We start from the raw sequence: 25,934 nt of genomic DNA, 5'->3' as shown, positions 1-25,934 counted from the left end.
GCATCACCAAGGGGGACACTGGCCGACCCCCAAAATTTGCTGGCCCTGATCCCTGGCAGGACTGTCCTATGCTGGTAATAATTTTAATAAACGTGAGTACGAGAGAGGAAGACACCCTCCCCTCTGCTGTGCCCCTGCAATGTTCTGTTTTTAGTGTGCTGGCCCAAGACTTTTAGTAGCCCCCATACACGGCCACCCCTAAAAAAATTCTGGAGGTGTTCCTGTCTGGTTTGCAATATACAACTTTGCAACTTAAGGGTAAAAATCTGCAGCATGTTTTTTTTCTTCCATCTGAAACTGTGGATTTTATTTTTATGCATTTTCCTTTGAGTTTAGTTTTTTAAATTCCCTGGTTAGAAAAAGTGGCAGGAATGTGCATGGGTAGGCCGCAGGAAACGATTCGTCTAGTTTAGGATTCAAGTCGGAAAACAGTGTGCTGAGAACGACTACATTACAGCTGTGAGCCAAACACAAGCCAAGGCTGGTACAGATTACACAAACAATCTTTCCTTTGATTAGACTGCGTATTTATAGCACATGTCGACAGCAGCAGAGGAACCAACTCCCTTGCTGGAGGTTTAAAGTTGAAACTTCAGCACAATTAACATTTGGTGTCATTAAAATAAACAGGAATAATAAAAAACACCACATTGCGCTCTTCATTATAACATGATGTTGAGCTGCAGGAGGGAGTGTTTGTTTAGTCCTTCTTTCTCCCTTCCAAAATTTGTGCAGACGAGAGCCCGATAGTACTGCTGTACTCTGAGAGCCTTGGTAGCAGTTGCTGAGGTGATGAGGCAGAGACACTTACTCCCTCTTGTGCAAGTGTGGATGGATTAGGAAGTTCAGTAACCACCTGGGTGTCTGGAGCTCACGGTTGCAGCCGGTGAGTCAGGCACATGGAAACAGTTTTGCTTTTCTCAGGAATAAAGTCCTTCTGAGAAGCAGCCCCTAATTGGTCTGGACACTGATGTGGCTGAGTCATGGGTTCAAAGAGGGATGATACATTACAGCAAAAGTAACACAAACATAAAACAGTGAAAGTCTGGTTTATGATTCAGTCAGTCACTATTAGTACAGAGGGAAGTGCGCCAAGTTAGTTTTATTTTGAAGAAATTATGCCAAAAAAGAAATGGTTAGCTGATGTAAAGTATGACACAAAGTAACTAATCTCACTTCTGCCTCTTTCTGTTCATTAAACACTACACAGGGTAAATGTTGTCATTTAAAGTTCAATCTACTCCAGAATCTGTTTTGCTGCTTGTAACTTTATTTGGATGCTTGGCTTTTACTGCGTAAAATGGTGTACAGAGTGCAGAGCTGGTCATATTGTGTTATCAATTGATATATACATGTTTATATGCCAATACAATTACATTTCTGAGCACACAAAATGAAACAAGTCCTCAAAAGCACCTGAGGAGATACTAACAGTGGCTCCTGAGAAGCCATAAAGTTCCTTTAATTCAATTCTATTCAGTTTACAACAACATTAACCTCAAGGTGCTTTATACTGTAAGGCAGGGGTATCGAACTCCAGGCCTCGAGGGCCGGTGTCCTGCAGGTTTTAGATATCACCCTGGGTCAACACACCTAAATAAAATGATTAGTTCATTAACAGGCTTCTGGAGAACTTCAAGACATGTTGAGGAGAAAAATTAACCATTTAAATCAGCTGTGATAGATCAAGGACACATCTAAAACCTGCAGGACACCGGCCCTCGAGGCCTGGAGTTCGACACGCGTGCTGTAAGGTAAAAACCCAACAATAATACAGAGACAACCCAACGCAATCTCCTATGGGCAAGCATGTGGTGACAGTGGGAAGGAAAAACTCCCTTTTCACAGGAAGAAACAGAAACAGGTTTGGAGAGGGGCAGCCATCTGCCGCAACCAGTAGGGTGATGAGGGAAGGAGGAATTCCTTGTAATATAACAAATATAATGTTGTAAACTGTTTTCTCAAATCCTAGTATTATGTAAACCTACTTAAAACTAATGCATTCCAATGCAATTTAAAATGAATACTACTTCTATGAATGTCATCAAATTCAGTATTGTTTAAAAAGTAAAGCCCGACCAATATTTCAGCCCCAACATACCGGCTGGGCTTCAGTTAACTAACAGCCAGTATATTAGTGTTGGCATTTATAACAGCTAACAAATGCAATTTTTAAAAGTGCAGAAAAATAAGGAAAAAAGAAAAGCACATTTTAAAAGGACAGTTGGGGTGGTGCTGAACTGTGATGCTAGGACACAGTGTAAATGTTGGCATGTTTTCTCTTATGTAGTCAACTCTTTTTAAAATCTTTCTAATATATATTTTTTTTTAAAAAACACTCATCATATTTATAAAACAAACTGTGATAGTAGCAACAGACTGGTCTAAGCAATGCTTCACATGTATTTGATTCAGGCTTCTTTGCTCCTGCCCCTCACTCACTTTGAATAGGTTGGCTTGGTTAGTCCTTATGTTAAAGGTGAGAGGGCTCAGACTTTACAAGTATACAAAAGACAGACTGCAGGTTGTGCCATTCAAGCCTGCAGCAGAACTGCCTGTTCCTCTCCCCTGTGCCGCACATACTCAAACGTGCACCATGTCAAGCATCAGTCTGAATCACTTTGGGTTTGAGCTCAAATTATTTTACCACAAGAAATCAGAAGGAGAAAACCATATTATTGACATGCTGCATGGACAAAATTAAAGGAACCGATAATCAGCTTTATGGTGTTTAAAGACACACAAGTGAGCATGCATGTGATACTAAAAACAGCCAGCTAAACTGAAGGCACAGCCATCGTGTGTGTGTGTGTGTGTGTGTGTGTGTGTGTGTGTGTGTGTGTGTGTGTGTGTGTGTGTGTGTGTAGTTGGGTGGGGGTAAAGAACATGCTCGACAGATGAGGAAGAATTTCTTTCCGCAAACATCCCTGGGAATGCATTACGTTCCAGTGAAACCCACCTCATTTCTAAAACATCTGGTACACATCACATTCGGTCACATTCTTCCTGAACACAGAGGAAAGCATGTGAGCACACGCAGGCTCCCCAAGACACATCACTCTCCCCTCCAACTCCAGTGATCTAATTAATTATTAACAAGTACTGGGGAGTGAATGCATGGCTTTGTGTGTGTGCGTGGAGCACTAAAGGACTGACTGAGGTAACAGGTGATGGTGTCTCCGAAAACATATCCAGTATAGTGAAATGAATTCAGACACTTGATGCTTACATTGTACTGTGACTGAGGAAATGAATAGCAAAGGACTGAGAAATATGACTCTTCAGCAAGGAAATGTATAGACAACAAAACCTTTAATTAAAGTCCAGGCCCAAAGGAGCAAGAGTTAGGACCCTATGAGATCCATTGCAGGGAAAGGCAAGACAACCGCAGCCTGCAAAAGCTGCAGACCCTTGTGTAAGTGGCATAAGCAGCACTCAACTAGCCACAGAGCAGGAAGGCAACACTACAATTATACCTATATAGGGTTCTTATGGAAAAATACAAGGGGCCGAATGACAGCTGAAAACAGAAAACAGAGGGAAAAACCGCTGGAATGGTTGATGCACAGAGACAATAGCAGCGAAAGAGCCAGTTAGGTCTGAGGCTGCAGAGCAGTGAGAAGGGGAGAGCAAGGACATCAATCAGAATGCAGTGGCATCCAGCCATCCATCCAAACACAGTCATTAGAAAATGTAAAAATGTACATAAACCTAAGTGGAGCCATATTTACAGATTTTGCAACACTAGCAGGATTATAACGTGTGCGATCAGACACCCACAAGACACAATGGAATGAAAGGATTGCCAGTTTTGATATGCCCTGATTCCAGGAAACAGCCACTCTAAAGTTCAACATGACAGCAGCTTTGACCTTCTCAACGTCTACATGCAAACAAATGAACTGCCAGCCACTGAGCACACTATTTCCTTTAGTTAACCCAAAGGCTTCAAATGAGGGTATCAGCAAAGTCTTTCTGTCTTTGTGAAGCGAAGTGATTGATGCTGCGAGTGCTGAGGAATCAAAGGATTCCCAGAGGGGTAACATAAAGGGCGGGCTGGGTTTTTGGGACCCTTGGTTTGAAATGACTGTCACACTTTGCAAAAGCACCGGTTTCTTTTAGTTTCATGAAACTTCTCTAAGGGTGGCTGCCGCCTTCGCTCTGACAATCACGTCACTCTTCACAAACTCTCGAATGTGAATCTGAATTTCACACACCTCCAGCTTGCAAAGTCTCTCTAATGAGATTGTTGTAAGTGCTGCGATTCTCCGATTCTAGTCTGAAAAAACATCAAATAAATAAACACAGGGGGAGGAGCTGAGCGTGGGTTTTGTCAGGCAGGAGAGTGCAAAGTGTAGAAAGGAACTCAACAAAGCTTAATGTTGATGAGAAAATGAAATTTGTCCTCCTACATATTTATCCACACATGCATCCTCCAACTCCTTCATCCAATTAAGAGTTGCCATAACTACAGGGGAAACAGCACTACCCTGAGCAAACTATTTCCAGCTAGCTCTTCCTGGGGAATCACTTGCTGCTCCTAGGCTAGCTAAATGATATAGAGGTTCTCATCCAGTCTTGGATTTATTCCAACCGCCCGGTAAAGAAAATTGAGCCACCTGTAGTCTCAGTCTTGTTCTTTCAGCCCTTTGGGTGAGCAAAAAGCAGAGGTGTGACCTACTGATCCTTATGTCAGATGCTTTCCTCACTATAGGTTTGCCTGGAAGCCTACACTCTAAAGACCACAAGCAGCAGTGGAGACAAAGTACAGCCTTGGCAAAGTCCAACAACCACAATTAACAGGTCTCGTTTAACGCTGCAGACGGGATGTGAAAATGCACTCCCAAAGCACCTTCCCATAGAATCCCTCGAGAAACCACGTCATAAGCCTTCTCCAAGTCTATAAAACATGTAGACTGGATTGGCAACCTCCCAGACACCCCTCCATCACTAGTGAGAGGGTGTGTTACTACCTACATTGTTTCTCTTTGATTCAATCACACCTATTGGTCACCCTTCCAGTATCCTGCCATGGTGTCTACCATACCTGCCATGGGAAGGTGGAGAAAGGGATAACCTGGTAAAAGGCACACACCCTTCTTTAACAGACCACAACACGCCAGTCTGCCAATCCAGAGGCACCGTCTGCGAAGTTTATGCAAGACTGCACGGTGGTTTCAATCAAAACACCCTGATAAACATCAAGAACGGTCTAGGCAAATTTCATCCAACCCCAGAGCCCAACCTCTGCGGCTTTACACACAAATATTTTATTGCCGTTATTGTGAGTTCATGACTGGGCATTCCCCTCAATGCTTTTGGCATGGCCTACAGATTTAATTGGGGAGCCTCTGCAATGCTCAACCCTCTGTAGAGACACCGTACATCATCAGCAGCTAAATGACCCAACATACAGAGAAACAGTTTTTTTTCCTCTAATGCAAAATGTTTATGTAATGACTTTAAGTAAAATGGCTTTTCACCCAAATTTATGTCATTAGAGGATGGGGTGATGATGACCGACGCCTTTTCTAAGTAAAGGAAGTGGCCGAGCTCTTACCTACAGGGTAACATTGTAAATCTGCTACTTTTCTGGGTCACCGCTGACGGGCTTTCTCGAGCTCACACACAGATAAATGTAATCATGGGTTCTCTCTCCATGTACATAATGCTGGAAGAAAGGCATGATGCAAAGAGCCAACCTCACAAAGAAAAAAAAAAAGAACAGACTTCACTTTTTTTTAGATTTTGGACAAACACAGTATTAACTCCATAGTCTTTTGAAGGTGCGCTAGCTGAAAAGTTCAATGGGGTTTGGGGGTTTTTTTTTTAAGCCTAGAAACAAAACAATGCCCTGGAATACTTAACGGCAACAACCTCAGAGTTGCTACAACATAGCACAGCACAATAATTCACTACGCAAAAATGGGACAACCCGCATCGTAAACCAGACTCCCATGTCAACTAAATCTTTAGGATTTTGACAGTTATGTTTTCGCCCTGGGTGAGAAATAAAAAAATCAATTTATTTAAATGCGTTTCTTATAAGCAGACGAGCCTAAAGAGATCACCTATTTTTTAGATATAAGTCAGATATTTTTTTTTCTTCAAAATGATATCATTATTATCAAAACTTTTTATGCTTAAACATCACCCAATTCCCAATTATTTTCTCAATCCATCCTTTCTACTATTAAAATGTAAAAATCTATTTATGGTTGTACCTTCTTATTTTAACCAAAATTATTGGTTAGTAAATATTAATCCTAAAATATATAGAGCACGTCATCTACTGAGCGGAAGGTTAGTGGTTCGATCCCTATCTCCTCCAGTCTGCATGCCAAGTATCCTTGGGCAAGATACTAACCCCGATGCATCCATCGGAGTATGAATGAGTGTGAATGTTTGTTAGTAAGCACTTAAAAGCATAGAAGGAAGTTCTTGTGTAATTGGGTGAATGTGGCATGTTGTATAAGTAGAAAAGTGTTATTTAAGAATCAGTCCATATAATGAATAAGAATGAAATGGTTTAGTGACTTGTGCCAGACTATTTCTTAGGTTTTGGAAGGAGTGCTCCCAACTTTGTGGGAACATCTTGGGGATGGCCCCTTTCTGTTCTAGCATGACTGTGCACCGGTGCACAAAGTAAGGTCCATAAAGACACGGATGAGCGAGTCCTGACCTCAACCCGACAGAACACCTTTGGGATGAATTAGACTGCGAGCCAGGCCGTCTTGTCCGACATCAGTGTCTGACCTCACAAATGTGCTTCTGGTCAAAAATTCCCATAAACATTCCCAAACCTCATGGAAAGCCTTCCCAAAAGACATGAAGCTGTTATAGCTGCAAAGGGTGGGACGACATCACATTAATCCATTCTATGGATTAAGAATGGGATGTCGCCCAAGTTCATGTGTGTGTGAAGGCAGACGAGATGCCAATATTTTTGGCAATATAGTGCTAGTCAGTGTCTTTGAACATCCTTGTTCTGTGTTGATTTTGTATCCAATTTAATAAAATGTATGATTAGATTAAAAACCCCAGTATGAATAAAGAATGAAAAGTCACTACATGTGAAAAGCTCTAACTAGAGATATTTGTGATACTTTTTTCCCGCCTGAGAACTCACTGAAGTGATTATTTAAATAAGATGATTAATTTGCTTAAGGATTTACTGATCAGCTATCAGAGTAAATGTAACTCTAGTTACAAGTAGAACCCTTTTTTCGATTTAGATATTTAGCTTTTTTCATTAAAGTGAACCATTATGTGCATTTTACATCAAAATCAACACATGACAGTCAAATCGTCTCAGCATTTAGAATTATAACCATTAAGAGGTATAAAAGAGGATTCAGGACTCTGAACATCTGCATCGTACACTGCAGCAATCTATGGGACGACTGTATCGTCACACTCCCTGACTGTTCCTGACTTGCTCTTCTATCACATAGGCACACAGTCGCTCACTCCGGAAAAGCATCAAATAACCCCTCGCATCTCGGGCCCATCTAAAATCCTCTGTCGTCATAGCGACGGCAAGTATCGAGGCAAAGCTGAGAGAAGGGTTTCTCTGTGCTGCCTGTGTTTCTCATTCCGGTCGCAGCGGCTCGCACAGCCAGTAACTGCGGCGCTGACTGATAGGGCTCGGGGGGGGGGGACACCACTGCGGAGACTACAGACAGGATGAACGCCACTGAGACACTCGCAGCACGATATGGGTACAGACATTTAACATTACAATCACGAGGCTGTGAGCCTTTCACACCACGACGAACGACTGGATAGGACCGACAAGTGGGCATGTGCGCTTTTTCCACAGTAGTCTGAAATCTGTCATTCGAATTTCTCACTTTGAGTGGGATTTTTTTTTTTGTAAAGTCGTGATGTGTCACTTTAGACTGTTTGGCCGTCCCCATCTTACTGTTCTGAAAAGGGATCATAAATTTCACTTCCTTGCATCTGATAAAAAACTACAACCTCTTAGCCTGAGAGCCCATTTTACTTTCTTATTTTAATAAACCACAAAGAACTGGGTAAAAAATGATTTGAGGACTGCAGGCAGAGGGAAAAAACATTTTAAACAATCAAAATCAAGATGCTACATCACCCAACGCTCACCTGTAGATTTACAGAGTACCTCCAAAAAAACCAAAACCTAATTTCTCAGTGAGCGAGTGGAAACGCCTCGGCTGACTGCAACTTATTAGTCACATAATGGCTTTTCACATTACAGCCCAAACAGAGCTGTTCCCCCCACCACCCACCCCCAACCCCCCCAAGGACAGCTGGGAAAGCTAAACAAACACAGCATACAACTGATTATCGGCTTGCATTGACTTAGCTCCTTCCTTTGCCGGCCTGTCTCTTAATAAAAATCAAATACCCAGAGTGGCGACAGCCGCTCCATGCGGGCAAAGACGGAGACCTTGGGGGTGAAGTTTAAAAAGTCCCACCTGTGGGGAGAGGATGGGCACAGTTTCTCACAGGCTGGTACACAAAGAGCCCTACTGTGCAGGCGAATCAATGAAGTCCACCAGACGCAAGCCAAACACCTGGGAAGGGAGTGGTCACGTGATGTCTAGGGGAGGTGGGGAGGGTGGAGGTCGTGGTAGTGAATGCTGGTCAGGACTAGGAATTGACTTTGGTCTGTTGTGAGCTAAACATATGTAGGAACTATAATGGTTACATTCACTCAGAGCAACACAACAAAGCATGGGAAAGGAACACAATGCCGTAGGGGGAAGAAAAAAAAGAAAAAGAGGGCTCGCACTGCCTCTAGTCTGTTGCTCTGCGGTTAACCATTACACTAGAGCCCATGAGGTGGAGGAAATGGGGGTGTGGGAACAGAGACAACCGGCTGGTAATATTCCACCATTCCCATCCCTATCCATGAGTTAAAAAAAAAAAAAAAGTCTGGAAAAGTAGGCTGCTAAGAGGAAGATGGAGAGCATGAGCTGATCATCTGGTTGCATGAAATCTCCGTAGGTCTGCCAACTCAGGTTGACCACATTCTGAACATCCCTTCCTGTCCACCTGGTCCCTCCAGTTCAGTGCACTGACCCAGCATCGCCAGACAGTCTGACACATCTTCAGGGAGTAGCATTACCCCCCACCTCCTCCTCCCCTCTCCTCCAGGCCCAGACCTTTCCTCTGCCTGTCTGCCCTGTTTTGACTCCGGGCCCAGCGCCATGCACTCTCATGCGCCGCATTGTTCTTCTATAAACAAAGGGCTTCCTTTTCCCTTTTCCACTCCTCCCTAACCTTTGTGGGATTTTAAACCTAAACGGAGGGAGAAAGCCAAGATGAGGAATTCTGACGGGTCACTGCTAATCTTCAAGTCGCCTCCTTATACGTCTCCAATGACAGCATGCTGGGTAATGTTTAGTCTTGAACACCGTCTCTTCAGACCACTATCACTGTAACTGCAGCAAAGGGAAGCTGATATTAGCTGGGTACCGGAGCTTCCATGCGAGACAGGCTCGCTGGCATGCAGCTATCGAGCCTGACACAAAGAGGAAATAACGCACAGTCCAGCAGGAACAAGTCCAAGTTCATTTTGAAGAGAAATTACTCCGTGACGTATCCAATGGCTCTTTTGACAACACAGTTCAAGGAACTAGAGAGCTAGAGAAACTAAACCAAGACTGTGTTTCTAATGTGCCACAAAGATTAAACCCATAATGGGCAGGCATAAGGAAGCCCTCGAGTTCTTATTTAGACTTCAAGCGACTACAGGTGAAATGACCACCAACAAGGAAAAGTGGGCGGGACCTGAGATAATCTTCTCTCAACTTCCAGGCAAGGATACTGTTAATCGACATATAACCTGGTACTAAATATATCAGTGAAAATAATCGCTAAAGCCCCACCCACACAGGCCTTTTTTCCCCTGGGGACCCACCTGTCGCTAAGGAAAAATGTACACTCCCCAACATGCTGCAAAAACCACGCACATGTTTGCTGCAGTTCTGAGAAACATCTTTTACTTTAAGGCAAACCGTTTCCAATTCAAGTTTGTCCCACTTCTTCTCAAGATTTTGTACCGCTCAGCTAGTAGTTAGCAAGTGTTTGCAGATGAGCATGAAAAAAAAAAACTACAGGCAACCTGCTAACACCTAAACTAATCACCAGGAGGTTTGTGGTTCAGCTTCCTTGCAACCGATTTCACCTGGTAAGAGCCAGAAACCAGTGTTTGCATCACGTCCAACATGGCAGATGTCTCAAGGAACAGCATAATGGGATTTAACCGACACTAGATCCCTTGACGGGTTCATGGTCGCCTGGAAAACTGACAAATCCAGTCAATGCGCTAAAAATGTACAAAATTCCATTTCATTTCTCATCTTTTCCATATTGTAAATATGTTGGATGAAAAACTGAAGAGTCTAATTATCTCTCAGGCTGATGCAAAATTTTAAAAAAGAGAAAAGAAGGCCTGCTTTAAGACCCTGCTTTAAAGGGCAGTATGTTTGCCACAGAGGCAACCGCACCACCTATTTACCAAGCTCATTCACTGCTTCCCTGTTTATAACAAAGTGGGTTACTTTTTAAAGACCTGGCTCCACCACTTAAACGTTAGCCCTTAAACTGCAGTCAGGCAGAGTAGAGTGAGGAAGCTGGGTAGAATTTCAGGAGCTCCATCCAACTCTACATGGGGTACAGACTAACTATGGAAATGTGGTTGAGACAAACTGACTTGTAGGTACTGGGAAATAACTTCGCTTTGGCAGGTTTTTACATCTTAGTAAATCCACTTATGTAATATGCAAATCTGATAAGACTTCTGGTCACATTATACAGATATTAAAGTCACTGGTAGCAGAGTGATCATGGAACAGCTAGCTGCCAGGAAAATCTCTTTAAAAACCTCCAAACAGACCTGCAATTTCAAGGGTTTTGAAAATTAGAAAGGAAAAAGAACAACATAATATCCCCATGAATCATTTTAAACGGAGAGAAAAACAGAAAAGGTAAACTTTCAAGTTGCACGTGTCTTGAGCGTGGTGGGGAAAGGCCGATGTTGTCAACAAGTGAGCAGCAGTGAGACGCACTAAAGAAACTCCCCGTGACATCCACTGTATATGGCACAAACAAAGATGGAAAACTCAAGATTCCCTGGACTCCTGTTGCAGGAGGAAAGGATGACTGGGGACATCTGCTGCACCAAATCAGTGTGACCAGAAGCATAAAAAAAGTGATGGAATTAGAGGGAAGAAAAACACAGAAGACATAAAATCCCCCCAGAGCTTCTTTTCATAAAAAGGATAAAAGGCTGTAACCATGAGAAGCCATATATCATCATACATCACACTCAGCACCTGCTGGAAAAGTAATGAGAGCACTCGTGAAATGCTTTGAGACACTCAGAGGAAGCGAAGACCTGTTCTTCCAGGTGGCGTTAAAACACAAATGATGTGACGTAGTTAGAAAAAGATGTATTAAATTCCAATAATTATATGATATCGTTAATGTTTGGGCAACCAGTCGAGGTGAGTCATTAGGTGGGAAGATAAGCTCAGCTTTGGTTTTATTTTAAGCGCTGGCTGCTCTCACCAATAGTTCTTTGGTGACATTTGAGATTTAATGAGCAAAGGAAGTGACTGTATTGATGTTTATGTATCACAGCAACAATCACAGTGACTGGAATAACAGACTACTCCTGTTTAAAAGCAGGCGCCAATTTGTGGAAGTCGACATGTTGCACCGCCATCTTGGATTCGACATCACTGTTCCATCTAATCACACTTTATCTATGTGACTAGAGAGGGGCAACATACATGGTACGCCGAAGGTAGAGGAATGCAAAACTCGTATATTAATTAATATTAATTTGTGTCTACACTTTTAGATTCAAGACATGAAGGATCATGCCTGTGTTTAATGATATGAAAAGTCCCCTTTACCAAAGAAGTGAAAACATGAAGGACAGGAGACAAAGAGACATCTACATAAAACCTCACCTCAAGCCTGATCTCCTGAACTAAAGTTAAGGCTTTAAGACATGAAAACGTGCATAAACAGGTATTGTCACAATTACTTGTCAACAGGTTAGACATGATACCGTACCGTCTCTGGGCAGCTGATAACGAACCTGCTAAACAACAACAGAGGTGCTGGTGGGACATGATGGTATATTTTTTCCATTGTAGGTATAGAGGATTGGAGAGCTAGGTTTAAACTTAGAGGATGTTATTTATAGTGCTGAGGTTGGGTAGACCGGAGGCAGGACAGTTGAAGTGGGTGGTACAATGGGAGGGACACCGAACCCATAAGATTGTGTTGACTTCCGGTTGTGAGCCAGACCTCGCTAGACGTAGCGGAAGTAGGCTAGTTAGCTAGATCTTTGAGTGCATCTGTATTTTATTGTAGCACAAATAAAGATGTCTGATTTTGGAAGTAAGAGTCTCCGCCTGATCACTACCATCAAAAAGAATCCGTGAAGTCGGCGTACTTCAACACTAGCTAATGTTAGGTTGAGTGAGCTAAGGAGGAAAGTTTATTCGCTAAGCGTCCAACAATTAGATGTACTTAATTTCACTAACAGCAGCCAACAACAGCAAAGTCAGCAGCACTTACTGAGACAAAAGTTCAGGATATCCTCAACAACTCACCTCAGTATCTCCGATACAAATCGATGACTCAGTGAAGCTCACTACTGTCTGATGACAGACTCCTTTCACAAGGTTTTACACCCTCCTCCAGAGCAAATAACCTCCAGCTAAGGTAAACAACAGACTGACAGCGTAAACTCACTACAGATGAACAGTAGCCAGAATTGTTTGTCCTACGGCTGCCACTGTAGCTAGGAACATGCACTTGCATTGAGAGGTGCAAGAAAACTAAATTCAGCAGACCGCAATCTGCAATCTACTGACATCTAGTGGGGAGATTTTACACACGGTACCTTTAAAAGAAGAAAATATCACAAAAATCCAGTTCAGGTTTCTTTTTTTTTTGGGTCTGTTATTATAGTAAACTAATTTTTTGGGGCTTGGACTGTTTAACAGAAGACATTTGGAGAAATTCACCTTGGGAAACACGCAATGCATTAACAGAGAAAATAAAGATTAGAACGGCGGTCTGAGGAGTCAGCAAAATAAGTTGCCATAAATCATGACATTGCAGAGGACTGTTAAAAAGTGCACACAAGCAGGGACTATTTACACCAATAAAGCAAGTATATTGCGCCCATGCCTCCCTCCCATGTTATCTTAGGGCCAGCAGCAACTGATATGATTGTGATGCCTCACACTCCTCAGACGGGGATTACACTTTGTAGTGGACATGGACAGCTGCAGACACCATGGAGAAAGAGTAGTCGCTCCTGTTATAGCTCTTTGAAGCCCGCTTGGATCGGCCTGACGGGAGCATGTGTAGTTGTTGCTTGTAGTACGGTAGCAAAAAAATTGGCAGGGGTGCAGACTTGCAAGGAGCCTTGAGCTCACCATCTGATAACAAAATTTGTATCACTTAGACACAAGTGGACTCTAGCACACTCACAGCCGCGGAAACTATCACATGGCTTTTAGGGTGTAACAAATGATTATTGCAGCTATATAGCTTAAGAAAGTGTGTCCACATTGTGAAGTGACGTTAAGCCCTAAATTTTCCTCTTACGTAAGGGCTCCCAGTCCCGGCAACAAAAAACAGCTTTTTAACTGTGATACAAAATCCTAAAGAATGACTCTTGAAATGCTTGAAAACACACAAGGGGACCTCGCGACGTTGAACTAAGATTACCCTTTGACCAAACTAGTCTTTAAACAAAGAGAAGATGCCGATACAAAGATGCACACAAAGGGAGATTATCAAACAGGTCATCTGCCTTTGCAAAAACCTGTTCTATGACATGGAGAAAACTTGCCACACACATCCACACGTGAGAGGAAAGAGGCTGGCAGCATTCTTAATGTGAGAGCATTTCATCCGCCTCACGTCACCTTTTCCCTCCGTGATACAGTCCGCTGCAATTGCATAACAGAGGAGTCCGGCCCTCCTATTTTCAGCTCCCAAATAGTGGGAAACCATGCCACAATGGCACTGTGGCATTCCTGCTTCCCCTGCGCAGTACATCACTCTCTCTTTCCACTCTGTGTGCTACAATGTGCCTGACAGAGAGCCATCCAGACGAGTAAAGTCTTCCACAGTACCATCACTACTAAGTGAGAAGTCAAAACAGTGAGCGGAGCAGAGCAGAGGCACCGCTCGGGCTTCTGCAAGCTTGCACCACTGTTGGCTTGGACCCGAGCTGTTTTGAGTGGCTGCGTGGCTCTCCTAGCTTCTTGGCTCCATTGCCCGCTCTGATGTAATGGAGGAGCGCAGAGGAGAGGCTTGGATCAAGCTGCAGTGGAGGGGTGCTTAGTACCAACCTGTTTAACAGAAGTTGAGGACCACCGCGTGCTCCCTCCAAAATTTCCTGGGGACTTTTAGTTTCTAAGAATGATTTCACAGCTTCATCTGGGAGCACCGTTACATCATTACCACCATGCCATATTTTCCCTTCTGCACTTTGCCAATGGATGCGTTGCACTGGGTGGATCTCGGGACAATAACAGCACGGTCATCATAGATGAAAGCGCTCCGCGGCACGCCAGCAACGTCCGACTAACGCTGTGACGTCACATGTTCATTAATAGTAATTGTCAGCATTAACTAGAGCCGAATGCCGCTGTGTGCAGGTGCACGCAATAAACGGCTTTTACAATGCGCTGCGAGTCGCGTTTAAAGTGCCTGACATGTGTCAACAGGACATGCATCATCATGTCTGACCCAAATTTAGCCATGCTGAAACCATTTGTGAGAGCATCCATGTGTGCAAGAAGCGAGGCACACCCGTGCTTTTCTAAATTATTAAGTAATACTTGTTTAAGATGCTCCTGTTTTTTGTTAAGTATGAGACGATATGCTTTAGCTCAAAAGTTGAGAAATCCCTGTATTACAGCAGCCAGAATGAAATATCTTAATAAAGTAGAATTTGACAGCTTGTAAATGAATAATGAAACAGCATAAGGCACAGTCTAACTGTCTCATCCTGCAGAGAGACGCCATCACCTTGGACTGCAGCTGGCCAAGGAAGTCCCTGCTCCACTCTGAAGCCGCGGTGAGCTTCGTGCACACAGCTCTCCACTGGCTGCAGGTTCAGGATTTTAAGAGCCAAAGTACAATCGCCAGCTGCGGTGCAAGATGGTGGAGTTGAACCGTGTCTGACCGTGGGATGAGAAGCTCTCTGGAGAGACAGCAGAAATACGAGATGGAGAGGCCAGGGCTAGCTGAACTTTTAAAATAAGACTGGGGGGTGGGGGAATCATCCACCGGTAAACTGAGTGCAGATAGAATTGCTCTCTCAGACAGTTGGAAAAATTGCTAAGATGAGTCACCAAATATACTTTGCTGCCTACAATAAAATAAAGTCTGTGTGCAGGAAACACTGCAAGCCTGTTGCTGATAATCGGTTGTCTGCATTGGACTGCTCTGCAAAAAGCAATATTTTGGTTGAGAGGGAAAAAGCAGCACCTTTCGTGACTGGTTGCTTCGCTAGAATCCGAAGTTGGGTATCAAGCAGAAAAAACTATTAGACCCAGTGCAGATGAGGGGGTTAACAGCACTATATACCCGCAATACCAGTGGCGGTCAATACAGGCCTGGAATAATTCGACAACAACAACCGTGTGGCAACAGTGGCAGAGATTTTACAACCCAATGTGGCTACAAAGAGAACAATTTAAAACTGAGTCCGAGTCCTGTTTGGTCAGTAGATGAAAGAAACTGTGCTGACTAAATAATGAGTAGGCACACACTGCAGGGCCCTGATGACTTGATGATTTCCTGTTTCATGTTTAGAAAAGCGTCTAGCTCAAGGCATCAAATGTACATTCCATGTAGTTTAACCCATTTTTCCAATACTTACTAAAGTGTATAGGTATGCAGACATTTCAAAGACATGCTTAGACGTGTTTATCTATAACTAAGTATGCCTACACAAGTAGTGCACAATTCTCCTGCTGTATTGGTTTGTATTGGTCTTTTTAAAAAGCGCTTTTAGTCTTAAGCCATTTGTACATCAAGCACTTTGCCTGTAATGATATCAGACTACATCTGTAAACATGAGTAAGTTCAGTGTCTGTAGCATCTGCCCGAGCGCTGACTCATCAGGCACTCCCAGTTTTGGTTGGATCTCGAGTTTGATTTCTTAAGTGACTTCCTGCGAAGGAAACCGCAACGCTTATCAACCAGACAGTCATTCGAGAGTAGACGGGGAATAGTGAGTAACTATGAGCCTCTGCACATATTTAGGATTTTTCTAACTCTGAGGCAAGCACCACTGCTGAAATATCATAGTTACTTGTCTGTGCGTACACAGTCAGATTTTTTTACTGCACAGGAATCCAGTGGTGTATTTTCTCAGCTTCAGAGGAGATGCCATTGGAAATGTGATCTGGTGTGAATATAAACATCTCTCTTCTGATGCTGTCTCCTAAGAGCACTCAAGGGGGCTCAAACATCAGGCTGAGGCATGAACAGACATTTCCAGTCAGCTGTTGGCGTCTTGTGGCTTTAGCACCAACACCACCACCACCAACAGCTGGTAACTAGGGCTGGGCCATATCATACCGTTCACGGTAATACCGGTGTAATTTTGGGCAACGATAGGAAAATGAAATATCGCGATAGAATATGGGTAAAACGCGCATGCGCAGTGCCTATGTTTACATATGCACATGGCGGCGACGCAGAATGAGAAGAGCGAAAGTGGATCGTTAAATGAAACGGATGAACCAGAACGTGTTTGTAAAAATGCTGCAACTTCAGTGGTGTGGAACTGGTTTAGCTTTCGTCCGTCAGATACACAACAAAGCACTATTTTTGGTAGAGCATGCTAGCGGGCCGTCGTTATTACCGTGTTGTTTGGAAAATACGGCACACTTAAAATCAATCCTTTGATTTTTCTGAAAATCGACAGTGCCCCTTATAATCCCGTGTGCCTTATGTATGAATTCTGGTTGTGTTTACTGACCTCGAAACGATTTTATGTGGTACACGGCGCTCGAAAATCTGTCAAATGTTTTAGTACGACTTTGCTAAGCTACGAAGCCGCACCGCTTGATGGATTGTCGGAGCATTACGGCTATCGTAGGCAGGAGCCTCGCGGAGTGATATGTACTGTGCTTCAACATAATTTTACCGTATTGTGTGTGTATAACCTCTTTTTAAGTTTTGGGGACATTATACATGGTTATGCTGAGGATATGTCGGCCAATTTCCACTGGAAATGCCTTTTGGTTAAACTGTCCGCAAGGAATTTGCACTGTTACATTTTTATATAACTTTAATGCACATAAAAAACAGCTGCTTGTTTAAGTGAAAATACATTGATGGGGTTTTTTTCACTAATTAAGTTGTGGAGTTGTAAAGTATTTTGTCTAGTGTCAATTATATCGTCAATTATATCGTTATCGCAAATTTTCAAATGTATATTCTGCTAAATATTTTTGGTCATATCGCCCTGCTCTACTGATAACACTGGGAGACTAGAGAGCACCCCATCTGCTTAAAGTTAGTCAGAGTTACACAGATAATCTTGTCAACCCCTGTCCATCAGAGTTTAAAGTCAACCTAGCACGTTGAAGAATTGATCTCAGGTTACTCACCCCATCCGCCAACCACCTCCGTCAGACAGCAGGGCAAGAACTCGCCTCCACCTCTGTTTCTAAGGAAAGTGAAATGACCCCTGCATGTGTTGATGTTTATCAGTGCTAATGAGACTTTGTGCAAACGTGCTGAGTGATATAAAAATAATCGCAGACATCCTGACCATCAGGTGAAAGACAACTCAAGCTTCATGCACACATGGGTAATTCTGACCCAAGTTACCCTCTAATTGTCAGTAAAATAAGATATAATCACAATGTCTGATGGATACTGTTATTCAGTATACACTTCTTTTAGACATGCAAGGGCATCTAGAGTCAAACAGGGTTCTGGACTGATATTGGATATGCATGCAACTCTCTAATGGAAAAAATACCCTCAAGTGGAGTTTCTAACTTCAAAGGGAGAACCAGTTTGGGAAGTAGGCAAGAAATGGAGCTGGGGTTGGGAGGGTTGGGCTTTTGGGACCGACAGCATGTATAACAGCTATGCAGGGGATGATAGGAGAAGTGCCTGTGAGCAAGAATCTGTTTAGTTTTCACTGGAACTTCCCTCCCTCACACTCACCACTAATCCAATTCAGGCCCATTAACCACCACAGCCAGGTTAAGAGAGCAGGCCTTTGAAGGTCTTCCCCAAACCACCCTGAAGGATTAGCATTTTTCCAAAGGCCAAAGACATAGGGGGTGCACAGAGTGAGACTTTTTTTTTTTTGCCCTGTCAGGCCCACAGAAGCCACACTACTAGTGCGATCGTGGAGTGTAGCGATCCTGCTCTGACTCATCCCGGACCCTGACTATACCCTGCTAATCTAAATTCTTTAAAAACTGTAATTAACCGTGGCTTCCAGCACATACCCTGCATAAAACATAGGTATGGAGGTAGTCCCTGTCTCAAGATAACAGCAGACATGATCATCCTTCTCTACCTGGAGGGCCAATTGACACACAGTGCAAAAGATGTACATCTGTGTGTGTGTGTTTAGTGTTTAAATGGGTCAGAAGGTGAGGCGGTACAACCTACATGTGAGGCAACCACACAAGCTTGAGAAAAGCAGTTCATTTTTCCCCCTCCGATTTGGCCTTTAGTCCCATTTATCCATCTAGATTGTTGTCTGGGTCGACACTGGTTCGATTCTGCCTTCGATAGCTCCACTGCCCTGGCCACTAGCGCTGCTGTTAAATAAAAGGCATAAAGGCCTGCAACCTCCCATACAGGAAGTCTGAGGCACACAGAGGGCCTGCGTGTCAGACTTGAGCATCTCGGGAGACCTGAATTGTCTCAGTTGTGGTCCCAACTGTGCCAGCAAGAGCTCAAACGGCCACACTAACATTCCCAAATATCTGTCATACAACTTCAACATCTGGATCGAAATGTGAAAAAAGTTACTCCCCAAATAACAGCTATAGATAAGCTACCAGGATGGATCATGAGTGGTGTGCCTTGCTTCTCAAAGGACTATGAGCTCTGTACCCTACTGGTATCTCTAGAAGTAATCCCCTTCGGATACAGGCCACCCCGGCTGAGGATCTCTGCTGCTGAAAACTTGAGTACAAACAGAGAACACCGCGGCTGATTTTCTCTATTCTTTCAGACACCAAATAAAACAGAGTGTGTGGACACAGGAAAATACTGTTTGTTCGAATATTAATATCACAAAGCAACCAATATGAGGTGTTGAAGCTCTGCTCAGCAGGAAGAGTCAACCTCCCCAAACCACACACGCTGCCCACTAATCAAACCCATGCACACTGTTATAATTCAGCGAGCACATACAGCTGCGAGCCACCCAGTGACACAAGCAACACACGAGACGCCTGAAGTCCCGCTGAGTAATACGACTGCGGTTCTTCACTTTACTTATTATCATAAGGGGATCTAGACTGCTCTGCTCCCCACCTGTCGGGGGTGACGTTTGGACAAGTGTTCAAGTCTGGGGAGCACTTCCTCTCTACAAAGCTGCCCACTCTTCTCTCCTGCCTGCTACATCTGGTCTCCTCTGGGCCGTTGCTGGCGGCAGTTGAGGGCTAAAGCAACCGCAAGAAGGCTTTGTCCTCATCGAGGAGCAGCTGAACCAACAGGAAAGCCAACTTCAGCCAGTCAATTAATTGATGGGACAATTTAAAAATTATGGGAGGCTCACAGCGGAGGGGGGGGGTGTTTACAAATGATGTGCCATAATTGCTCGTTACATTCCTCCACCCTTGTTATTTTATTTTCTCCACCCCTCCCATTCCTCCCCGGTCTTTTTCAGCTATTCTTTTGTTTTCTTTTACAACCTGTCAAAAGCTAAAAAAAAAAAAAAAAAAAAAAAAAGTAAAAATGTGGAAATGTTTGCTCAAAATGCATGACCACGATGGGCCGAGCAGAGTCGACATTTCACCACATGCAGCTAATCACTGTGTATTTACAGTGTATCCTGTCTGAACACCCAGATGCACCCAAATCACTTCCATACAGCCACTCTGTAAAAATGGCTCTGACTGAGGCCACATGAATGCACCGAGCAGCCAGCTCAGACCACATTAAAACATTCTTGATGATCAGGTCCTGTGCCTCCACAGCCTCATCGGTGCCCAGCTGTGGGGTGGGGGGTTTCTTCTGCAGTTAAGCAGCATCCAAAAGACCCTCATCTGGAGACGACAAGCTGCACTGAAAAGCGAGGACTTGCAATTTTAAAAAGACCCAAGTCTTTGACTCCAAGCCACACTGGGCCTTTGTTGCAGCTTTCAAATAAGTGTGTTTTTTTTCTGCGTGTTCATTCATTGGTATATTGCAAACCACTTCATGAAAAATAACAGCACTGTCAAAACCCTCATGTGTGATTATTTAAAACAGAAAAAAAGAAAGAAAGAAACTAAACACAAAGCGCATCAGACAGAAAGACGATCGGAGAGTGAGGAGGAAGCTCGGTTAGAGAGGGTGGGAGTGAAATATGCTTTGGACCCTGGTCTGAGAGGGAAGAGGCTTACAGTCGGAAAGAACAGGAGTGACTCAGAGAGGAAGAGGTGGGAACGTGAATGGAGAATTGCAGGGAATCCCACTGAGATAGCTCTCTTCGGCGGTTCGCGCCGCGCCAAAGAATTCAGATGAACAAACCATATGCTTAACAAGTCACATGTAAACTCAGAGCTGAGACACAACAGCATTAAACCGTAAAGAACCCGACCAAAAGAGACCAAAACAAAAATGCAATTAAACATCGGTCTGTTTTATTATTGTGCTGCACATCTTTCCGGATAGAAGCATTTTTCATGAGGACATCGCTCCGACTGTGTCTGATTATTAACCATCTCTGGTTTTATGGGTCTGATTTTACTTCTATGACAGGCGAGCTTGTGGTTCCATATTTTGAGGGTACAAATGATGCGCTCTCTTTTCTGCAAAGTTTAAATCATTCAGGCACAGATGATGGAAAGCATCCCAAGTTATGCCAGAAGCCCTGCGTGCATGACAGACTTTAAGAGCGATCGGACGAAACGACGAGTCGTTCCTCAGCAATTTCACTTAGTTGCATGTGATGTAATGTTACACCATCAGCCGTGTTTGTTTCGTGACATAACTTAACAGACATCAGCTGCAGGTTATAATGGAAACCTGCCCTCAGGAGTCAAAGTGTGGGCTTTAGCAGCTTGCTTGTGATATTTTTTTTTCCCCTGCTTTAATAGCCGGCAAACATCTGCAACATCTGCTTTAAATGGACAGGAGGCTTGTCAGCGAGGAGAGATGCCTACGACACAAACAGTTATGAGCCTGTTTAAATGTAGCAACTCATTGCTCACAACCTGACGGGGGAAGAAATTAATCAGTGAGCTATGTGTCAAAAAAAAAAAAAAACCTCCACTGGAGATGACAACACGCAGCTACGACGTAGCAACGACACTCTCTGAACTCGTTGCTTCTTCTGTGGCGGCCTAGTACACACAGCTGTGCAGGGCTAAACAAAGAAACATATAATGACAACGTGTAGTGAAGCTTCTCTTATGAAAGTGAGGACTCTGTCTGCCTTCCTACAGAGCTTCCTCTGAGCTCCGTTTTGCACGAGCTGGAGAACAAGGGAACGCGATGGCCTGAGCGAAGGAACAGAGCGGACCATATGGATGAGATAGCACCACATTACATAAGTCTGGGGAAAAAAAACTTTCCATGAGCAGGGATAGCTGGTGTTACTGAAAAACAAAACATGCAAGGATCCTGAAAGCCAAACACATACATGCGTGCAAATAGTAGTTTCTATTTCTCTTGCTGATTGATAAGTAGGGAGCTTAATATTGAGTCTTGATGGGTGTTTCACAAGTTTAACTGAGCTTAAACAGGAGAGGTGAGCTGCAACGTCCTGCTCTCACCACTTTTTTTTCCACAGTGGACTCACATTCTTCGAATTCCACCAGGAGACGACTGCAGTGACAAACTAATTCACAACCGAGACTTTTATTACGCTCATCTCCAAAGTCGCATTTTTCCTCAACCCTGCAAGTCTACTAGAGTAGCTTTGCATGACACAAGGTTCAAAATAATCCTTGTTCATCTTGTATAGCTTCTCAGTTCATATACTGTCTGCAACAATCCCTTTTAGCTTTAAAAGTCCACTTTAATTTGAAGTTGTGTACCTAAAAAAATGACATAACTTCATTTTATTGCACTTTGCAAAGTAGAGTTACAAAGTGCTTCACAGTTTGAGTAAAATCCACACATTAAAGTATAATGATCCAAAATACGGACACATAGACAGCCATATAATCAACTATTCACACTTCAATACATGCAAATAGTTGTAAACAAGGGTCGAAAATAAAGGGGAAGAGACTAAGGGAAAGCTAATGTGTTTTCAGCAGTGCTTTAAAACCAATAACACAATGAGCTGACCTGCTGAGGAAGGCTGTCCCACAGCTTGGATGCCAAAACCTAAAAAGCAAGATCACCTCTGGTTTTAAAATCAGAGCGAGGGACAGTTAGAAGACCCTGAGTAGAGAATGGGAGAGGCCAGCTGTAGTCTTAGGGTCTCAGATGCTCTGCTATATAAGCAGGGGTCTGTCCATGTCGAGCTTTATATGTTAATAACAGTGTCTAGTTTCTGTTAGCTGCCCTTACTTCAGAGGAACATCACTGAAGAGAAAGTAAGGACAGGGATCCTAACAGTTTTGAAGGCAAAGCATTCTCAAATACACACTCCTATACAACTGTATGAATGATCAGTATCTAATTTTTGCGTCATTGTGAAACTGTTGCTGAAAGCTTTCCTGTCTTCTGCCACTCTGCATGTCTCCCACTCACCTCACTGAGATCCCCTGCTTATCTCCACTTGTTCCTATCAGAAACATCACCAACTTAAATGTTTCCCTCGGCGGTTCCTGGCGGAACAAACAGCCCTTGAATTGGATTCAGGTCGGACCTTGGACGCACATCAAAACAAAACAAAAAAAGACCCAGGAGGCAGCCGTCTGACCCCCTCTTCCAGTCAAAACAGTGAGCTGCTCTCATGTAAACCTTTTTATTTTCCCCCTCCTGACTGTGCTGATGCAGAGGAGAGCGATAGGTCCGAGCAGACCAGCACAGCTACATGCTACTTCCAAACAAAGTGACATTCAAGTGTTTCCCAGTGAATCATAACGTAGCGGTACAAAGGGGGTCACGGGTTCACGGATACAACTTTAACCTGCTTTAACGACGACAACAACACAAAGGGGGGCAGCCGTGTGTCGGTTCTGGCGCACTGCTCGCTCACTGCTCAGACTCCAGTGACCTGAGCTGCTTATCATCTCAGCCGAAGCTTGTCCTGCCATAAAGACTTGATTACAGCTAACCGGGAATGCTACGTTCAGCTAGCCAACTTTTGTGTGAGCCCGTCTGTCAGCGGAACAGCCCCACACTTGTAAAGCTCCCTTTTCTTAAAAAATAATTGAATTTTACGAGCAGGAATATAAATGTGAGACACTAATACACACTTAGGTTTGATAAGCGACAACCAGCTCCAACGGGAAGGCGGCTCATTACTGGAGCTGAGCGACCCGGGTACCAGTGTTATGGCTGGTGGTGCTTTACTGGCGACAATCACGAGGCTGAGACTATTTCCAAGAACAACAATATCCTCATTAAGCGTTTCCCCCGCTTTTCCTGCTTGCCTTAGTCCTGTAAAGTCAGCTAGTAATTTAAATACACTGTTGCTGCTAACAAAACTGTGCAAATGAGAGCAGAAAGCACCGGCGGCGAGCCAACTCCGTAGCCCATGGGAACTGTTCCCAGCCAGCAAATACACCGAGCCTTCCTAGCTGGTGTGTGTGTGGGAATATATGGGGATTTAAAAGCGTTGCAGGCTACCTGTTAATCGCAGCTTCACGGGGCCATTCCGCCGAACTCCTTGGTTAGACATCTCCTCTCGACCCCAGCCGTCACTGCGCGTCCCAAAAAAATGTCTCTTTAAATGTAAAAAATGACAAGGTTTATCAACCTCTCCGCCAGTTTTAGACAATAATGGAGTCAAAGCATTGTGGCCCGGATGTGGACTGAACTGCCATAGCGATCGCTCACAAATGAGAAAAATTAAGGAAAAGGAAAAAGAAAAGCGCGAGTGGAGCGCTGCTGCAAATTGCATTTACTGGAAATGAGGCCGCCGTTGCTGGAGCGTGTGAACGAACTGGTGGTGGAGCCGAGGCGCTGCTTATCTTCACATCTTCATTGAGAACCTCTGCCTCGGACTGTGAGAGTCCTCCTCTGCTCGTCGAGAGTTGAACTGCGGAGCCCTCCGGGGTAGATCCCCCTTCAGGAGGCTGCTGCTGGGAGCTGACCAGTGACGACAACACGCTTTGTGGGAGTGAAGCATTTCTCCAACATGTGGCATATAACTATGAATCATACACACAGCCCCCCCCCCCCCACCCTCAACAGCGTGTGTAAGGTTTGGTGATGAGTAGCACCGCCTTTGATGGCACAGGCAAGCCCAGCTCCCTGTGTTTATATCTCTTTATGAATTTAACATGGGCGTAGCTACAGTCTGTAGGGCCATAAGCACCCATATACCACCCTGCCCTGCTCTTATGTTTATTGCTTAATTTCCTTTTCTCTATTTAATTGAGCTCTTGTCTTTTTTGTAATTTTTCTACTTCCCACTTGATACAGATTAGAGGTGAGCTGAATGGTCCAAACATCGATATATTAGTTACGAAAGCTGGTATTTACTTTATTTATTTCATTTATTTAAAAAATATATCTTAAACATGCACTATGAAAATGTCTTTTTTGTGTTCACTGTCATGTCTGTTTTATTTATAACAACAGAAGTTGCCCAAATTGCTTTAAAGACGGGCACATTTACATTCCAGGTGTCAAAATATATGAAAAGCTGACAGTTTGTTTGTTGTTGTTTGTTCTGTCAACTAATCATAGTGGAAAGTAAAACATCACAGTCATTTTGCGGTCATTAAAGTGTGTTCAGCATTTGCAAATTGATGATTCATTTCATAAATTATGAGGCACTATTTATCCCTACATAAGCTGCCTTTATAGGTTAAAAGTATCAGTATTAGTTTTGGTATCGGTAATACTGGCTCTGTGTTTACTTGGTATTGGATCAATACCAAAATTTGCAATATCACACAGCACTAACACGGATACCTTGGCTGTTTTTCTATTTATTAGCGTTTTCTTAAGTTGCACTGCATTTGACCTCTCAGGGCCACCGTATATGGGTATCTAATTAATGATCTGTATTAATAAGCAGTAATAGCAGAAATTAAACAACAATCCTAAATAAGTAAGTAACAAAAACATCATTAACAAAAATTAAAGGAAATATGTCACGCTGTCTTTTTTGATTAAAGTGAAAATTTCAAGATTGTGTGGGCCCCATGGGGTTTGCTGGTTTTTCAATTGGACGCCGCACGCTTGAATTTGGGAATGGCTGTGATAAATAATAAGTTGTATTCTTCACTGCAAGTAAGAAACTGACAATTAATCCCCAGTAAATATTTCAACAGTGAATAACCATCATGTGAAAAGTTGTTCCACGTTTGTGTTCAATAATAATAATAATCATAATAATAATAACAATAATAATATTTTAAGTTGATCAGGATCCCTCAATCAAACAAACATCAATACATATTTATAAAAAAAAAATTAAACTTTAAAAGAAAAACCCAAATGACTGCACCTTGAACTCATTATTCTGGATAGAGGAAAAAGTTTTCAAATGAGTCTCACCAAACATACTGACAGTGAAAAGAAGTGTGTGAAAGAGGGACCACAGTTAAACTACTGCAAACACATGAATAAAAGCTGTAGTT

At 43.3% G+C, this 25,934-nt stretch overlaps 1 protein-coding gene across 2 annotated transcripts in view; it reads right to left on the bottom strand.

Annotated features, from left to right (window-relative positions):
* Positions 1 to 24,687, bottom strand: part of smurf2 (SMAD specific E3 ubiquitin protein ligase 2) — a 55,410-nt gene extending 30,723 nt beyond the window's left edge. Inside the window, exons 1-2 of one of the 2 annotated variants that reach the window (XM_005468466.4) lie at positions 24,249 to 24,687; positions 23,971 to 24,067 (exon numbers count right to left, since the gene is read on the bottom strand). In XM_005468466.4, the coding sequence (XP_005468523.1) occupies positions 23,971 to 24,022 (52 nt within the window). In that variant the 5' untranslated portion in view covers positions 24,023 to 24,067; positions 24,249 to 24,687. Of the gene's footprint in view, positions 1 to 23,970 lie in introns of both variants that reach the window. The other variant, XM_005468465.4, reaches the window with a different exon arrangement.
* Positions 24,688 to 25,934: the final 1,247 nt, after the last annotated feature.

This window comes from Oreochromis niloticus, linkage group LG4 (genome assembly GCF_001858045.2).
Source record: "Oreochromis niloticus isolate F11D_XX linkage group LG4, O_niloticus_UMD_NMBU, whole genome shotgun sequence".
NCBI classification, from domain to species: domain Eukaryota; kingdom Metazoa; phylum Chordata; class Actinopteri; order Cichliformes; family Cichlidae; genus Oreochromis; species Oreochromis niloticus.
Note: the sequence above shows the minus strand (reverse complement) of the source record. Positions and strands in the feature narration are given on the sequence as shown.